The sequence below is a fragment of the Temnothorax curvispinosus genome, unplaced genomic scaffold (genome assembly GCF_003070985.1).
Source record: "Temnothorax curvispinosus isolate PA1 unplaced genomic scaffold, ASM307098v1 QBEX01005048.1, whole genome shotgun sequence".
Lineage (NCBI taxonomy): Eukaryota > Metazoa > Arthropoda > Insecta > Hymenoptera > Formicidae > Temnothorax > Temnothorax curvispinosus.
Genome location: NW_020214828.1, coordinates 1 through 6,127, shown reverse-complemented (window position 1 = coordinate 6,127; position 6,127 = coordinate 1). Strand labels below are relative to the sequence as shown.

The following is a 6,127-nucleotide window of genomic DNA, read 5'->3' as shown; positions in this document are numbered from 1 at the left end:
CATAGCAAAAATGTTACATAACCTGTAATAACTCTCGTCAAAAATAAGGAGTTCGGCTCGAGCCGCCGTACGAGTCGGACGTGTTTTGTTGTCGCGCTTGCTCGCTGTGGTTATCCTCACTTATACGGACCGCGGAGGACGTGTGCGGTGTATCGGGGGGTTGTTATAATTTGGGTGGGCCCTAATTATCTATAGCCTCTGTTGCTCCCCTCTCGGAGGGGGAGCGGTTAGTCTTGTAGAGAATAGTCTCCTTGTATGGAATTTTCGGAGATATTAAGTGACACGGGGTCAGCGCGTGACGAGGCTCATTCGGGTAATGATTCCCAGTATAAGTCTAGCAAAAGACTGAAAACGAGCCTAAATGAGCAGGAATTCGACTCGTTTGTTAAAAACATCTCATCTGGGACGGATTGGCAGGAGGTGAAGTCCCAAAGAAACTCTTATTCTAAGAGACAAAGAGAGGAGGAGATCCATAAACGACGCAATATTGACATGGAGGACAATTCGCCCCGGGATGATATGGAGGTTGACGTTAACTCGAACTTTGCAGATTCTCAGGGATCGAATCAGGTACTCCGCAATACTAGTGATATTAATGACAACGCTCCTCCTTTGCCGCCTGTACATAGAGACTGTGATGGAAAAGCCGGAGAATCACGTGATTCCGGCATGACAAATTCTAATGTACCTGCTGACTCTCAAGTCAATGTAAACATGCCTGCCATTATTACTAAGGAAGTATACACTGTTAGCGGATCTATTTTAAAGGCTCGTGACCTTGCTGTCGATGACTCTCCGGTATTGCGGAAATATTCTAGATATGATGACGATTTCATAGGTAAAGCTAATATTATATTGCGCCTCCCTCCCGATCAGACTACAACTAGAAGGGGTAAGAATCTGATTAAGATCTGGATGATTTTAACTGACTTGCAGATTTGTCCGTTATCTGTTTCCATGACTAATCACTTCTCGGCAGAGGCTGTATTTAAGGATTTCAGAGACGCTAATTTCGCGCTTGACAAGATCGATGCGCTTAAGGAACCGGTGAAACTTAAGGCCGGTTTAGAACAACGTTTCATCGTTTGCAAGGGAGTTGTCTCGGACTGGCCCTCGTCGATTCCGGACCTTTGGTCGAGTATTCGGGACAGATCTGGAATTCTGAGTATGGAGCGCATGTACCGCAGGAAGTGGGATCCGGTAAACAACAAGACTACGCTTCTGGCCACGGACAACATCATCGTGACATTCAAGGACAAAAACATTAGAGATCTGAATATCTTTACTAATGGTGTCTGCCTCAGGGTTCGCCCTTTCGTCCCGCAAGTTCGGCAGTGCTTCAACTGTTTCAGGTTTGGTCACACTAAAATATCCTGTAAGAGTGACACGCGTTGTATAATATGTGGAGATAAAGCCCATGGCCAATGCGAAAAACCGATACATTGTTGCAATTGCGGAGGCCACCATAAGTCTACTTTCAGAGGTTGTTCCGTTTTTGAAAAAAACAAGAATATAAATATTGTGATGGCTCATAAGAACATTTCTTTCCATAGTGCGAAACGAGTCGTGGAGGGTGATGGTCCTTCCCCCCCTTTGGATCGTAATAAATTTCTGAGCCCTACGTCGTGGCCTGTTCTGCCGAGTTCTGCCGGTCCGGCGTTATATTCAGAGGCACTGAGAGCCGAACCTTCTCAATCGGCTAAGACGACTGTTCCACAATCGAGAGATAAAAGAGAACGCATCTCACGCAATATACTCAATGACAAACGGAGCTCATATGAAGCCTCGCGCAATTTTTATAAATCATTTGATCTTCGTGCTGGCGAAATCACCAGGGAAAAACATGGCATTATGAACACAGCCCGATTTGGGGTGGGTCGCGGGAATCTTCCCGACGACGAAGCGGAGTCTAGCCCGCGGGAGGATCATCGTATTTTGGAGACCATTGAGAGCATTTTATTGCTATTGCGAAGAACCCCGGGTGCGCGGGAGATGCTGATGCTCGCTCTGGCGGAATCGGATGCTCGTGACGGTCCCGGGGGGGGGGCCTTCCCCCTTTCCACAATGATGGGGGTGTTGGGGAGTCGGATTGTAGAGTACTACCAAGGTATTTTAGGAATAAAGAGAATCTTTGCCCTATTTTTGTATAAACATTCAATCTTCTTCTTTGGAACTGTAGAGGATACAAAAGTCACAAAAATGAACTATCTAAAATCGCATTGGAGTACGATATTATCATACTGACAGAGACTCGCTGTACCGGTCGTGTTCCAGTATATTTCCCTGGATTCAAGACGCTCCATAGCGACAACCTGCTGAGTAGTGGAGGTGTATCCATCTCCGTCCGTTCTCACATCACTTTCGATATATTGACGATCAGCGGGGCACTTCCGACTGACTACGATGTAATTAGTATCAGAACCACGAATCTTGTTAATAATATAAACATAATTGCGATATACAGACACCTCAGATCTAATATTGGTACTCGGGACTTTAATTCCATTTTCAACTCTCTGAATGGTAATTCCAATGATACAATTATCTTAGGTGATTTTAATGCTCACAACACTGCATGGAACTGTGAAACTACAAACAACAACGGCGAGCTTTTGCATGACCTAATGTTTAACGAGGGTTTTTCATGTATCAATGTTGACACCAAATCCCGCATTGGTTACAGTGGTCAAAGGGATTCCAACATCGATCTTTTGTTTGGCTCTGGAGATATCGTCGGTAACATTGACTACCGCCAACTTGAGGATGCTTGCGACAGTGATCATTTCCCTATAAGCTTTTCTATTGACGCTCCCACCCAGATCTATAGAAGGCTTTCAAATAAATCATCTTCCAAAAAAACGAACTGGTCTCATTATCAGGATTTTGTCAGGAGGGAAATCGATTCCTTCCTCCTGCCAAATTTGCCTTCTTTCAAGCTGGATTTTGAAAAATATTATCAGGCTTTCACTGACTCCCTTAAGGGGGCCGTCCATCAGGCCTCTGGGGGACGGAGAGACATATTACGTGCATCAGATTCTCCACGAAAAATCAAGAGATCCCATAGATGGTGGAATGCGGACTGTGATGCCGCTATTCGGGACAGGAGGCTTGCCTTTGCTGAATTTAAGAGGCTTAGAAACATTCATACATGGAATAACTATAAGCGTTGTTGTGCTGTGGCCAGGAAAATTCTTAATCAGGCAAAAAGGGAGAATTTTGAAGATTTCTGCAAAGAAATCAATAGATTTACGAGCCTTTCTTATGTTTGGAGTACCATTCGGATCTTGAAGAATGCTCGAAAAAATATAGAGTGGAATAAATGGCAGACCAAGGACAGAGAAATGGAAATTAAAAAAACAATGGATACTCTCGCTCCCCCCTATGTGGGTGTGGACCCTTCTTTTGGAGCAGAACGCGCTTGCCCCAATGAAGAACTTGATGCTCCATTCCTTCGATCCGAGTTGGATCGGGCGATTGAAATGATCAGGAGGGACTCCGCTCCTGGCATGGATGGCATGGAGTATAAGATGCTCAGGCTCCTTCCTGAATCAGGCAGGGCCTGTCTCTTAGAACTATTTAATATAGTTTGGTCTACTGGTGTGCTCCCCGCGGATTGGTCCTGCTATCAGGTGATATTTATAGATAAGGTTGGTCGGGAAAAGGTGCGCCCTATCTCTCTCTCTTCATGCGTTGGCAAACTTATGGAGCGCATGATTAATGAGAGATTGATCTGGTGGGCTGAAAAAGAAGAAAAATTTAGCTCGTCACAGAGCGGTTTCAGGAGGGGGAAGTCTTGTGCCGATAACCTGGTCAGGATTACATCAGATATCCGAGCTGCTCTGAGTGCGGGCGAATATACCTTGGCTGCTTTCCTCGATGTCTCTGCGGCATATGACAGCGTGGAATTCCATATCATGCTGGATAGGCTAGTGGCGCTTGGCTGTCCTGCGGGTATAGTCAATTTTGTTCGTAATTGGCTATATCGGAGAAAAGTTCAATTTATCGTCAACTCCGGTGAGTTCGTGGATCGCTTTGTTTACAGGGGCCTCCCGCAAGGCGCCGTGCTTAGTCCGGCATTGTATTCGCTCCTCACTCGGGCTCTCCGTGAGGATCTTCCGGCTGGGGTTGAAATAGTGGAGTTTGCGGATGACATTGGCCTATACGTCTCGGGTCATAATCGACGTCGGAATCGACTCCTGCTTGAGCAAGCCGCTAACATTATTGCTCAGAAATTAAAACTTATTGGCCTTGATCTTGAACCGAAAAAAACAGTTTTGGTCGAATTCAATAGAAATGGTTACGTCGACAAAAGTTTGAGCATCAATATACAAGGATGCGATGTATTCAACTGCGACGGGGCCAAATTTCTTGGAGTTTGGCTTGACAACAGCCTTAATTTTCACCGTCAGGTCCAGGAAGTTAGAGGCAAAGTTAATAGGGCCAACTCTGTTATGAGATACTTGTGCGGGGTGTCAAGGGGCTTGGAGGTTAACACGGCCCTCATGCTCTATAAAAGTCTGGTTAGATCTGTCTCAGACTATGGCATCTTCATATATTTCCCTAGAGACTCGGGATTTCGGCTCAAGCTGGAAAGGACCCAATATATGGGTATACGCACCGCCCTGGGATACAGGAACAGCACTCCCAATAACGTTTTGATAGCCGAAGCTAAAGTCATGCTACTTAGAGATAGAGCGATTATGCTAGGCAGGAACTTTATTACAAAGGCTATAGCTTATAACAACAACGGTTTGTGTCTCAAAATACAATGTACCCTGGATCGAGAGAATTATCGCCGTTTTCTTCTTCCGACTTACAAATTTTCTATGCTTTCTGAAATTTGGAGGAAACTGAGATTCAGGACGGGGATTGGACCTCGGAGACAGTTCGAAGTTTTTCAGGGCCCCTATGGCGCACATACTTTTAGACCTTCCGTGGACCTGGTCACTGGTGAGTCAAGGAAGCATGAGAGATACCCGGATGAGGTGCTTGTTCGTAACGTCGTCAGGAAACATAATTTGACCTTTCCTTTGGAAATTATTTACACGGATGGTTCTTTTGATGAGTCGTGCCGCTCGACGGGCGCCAGTATTGTTATATCTGATCAGGATACTGCTTATAAGATTAGCCTCCCGGGTTCGTGTTCTTCGTTTACTGCTGAGGCGTTTGCTATCAAATCTGCTCTTCAACTTATGATCCTGCAGCATGAGGTTAGGAAGAGAGTCATCGTCATTATGTCTGACTGTAAATCTGCTCTACAATCGATTTACAACAATCATATTAATGTCCATAAAAATCGGTATGTCACGGAAGCTAGACGCTATATTTTCGATCTGGAGACTATATACGGCAAAACGGTTATCCTGCTATGGATCCCAGCACACGTTGGCATTGCTGGCAATGAGCTAGCGGACGTGCTGGCTAAGGAAGCGTCACAGGAGGAAGCTGACCCTTCAATCGAAGTGCCGGTTGGAGACTTTAGGACACAGGATAAATAGGAGTCTTGGGAGGCGACCCAGTCATCGATCGTGGGCGACTCTTCGCATAAGGGAGCGTTCTACTTTGAGCATTTTTTTGATAGGCTGGCAACTAAACCGTGGTTTCATAAAATAAATTCAGAGAGATATTTCGTAACGTTATTTAACCGACTGAGGGCGAATCACTTTAATTTGGGCTCTTCATTAAAAAGAAAGGGATACGTGGAACAGGAAAGATGTGATTGTGGATACGAGAGGGAGGATCTTTACCATGTATTATTGACGTGTCGTAAATATGACGACGCAAGAATTGCTATGGACAAGGAATTGAGAGAGGCGAAATTTTTTGCTAATATCGATTTGTTTCGTATCATTGAATCTAAACAGTGGAATGTTTTGTATATAATTTATAAATTTCTTAAAAGTATTGGCAAAGTTATTTAGAGGTTACATAATCGATCTAGTGTTTTGTCTGAGACTGTACGCGAGTTGAATCAGAGTTTTTTGTCAGTGACTGTATGCGGTCATTTTGTATTGTCGGAAGTGTGCGGTCGTCTGTGTCTTTTTGGTTTACATGATTTGTGTCAATTACCGTCGAGTACAAGACACCATAATTCCTCACCCGAGGAATACAAACGAAAAAACCCCCC

The 6,127-nt window shown here is 44.7% G+C and overlaps 1 protein-coding gene across 1 annotated transcript; it reads left to right on the top strand.

The window, feature by feature from the left end:
- Positions 1 to 3,710: 3,710 nt before the first annotated feature.
- On the top strand, positions 3,711 to 5,498 carry LOC112454413. The gene has a single exon (XM_025015791.1). The coding sequence runs from the start codon at positions 3,711 to 3,713 to the stop codon at positions 5,496 to 5,498; it is 1,788 nt and encodes a 595-aa protein (XP_024871559.1).
- Positions 5,499 to 6,127: the final 629 nt, after the last annotated feature.

Coding starts and splice junctions, on each gene's coding strand:
- LOC112454413 (XM_025015791.1), top strand. CDS start 3,711: ATGATTAATGAGAGATTGATCTGGTGGGCTGAAAAAGAAGAAAAATTT.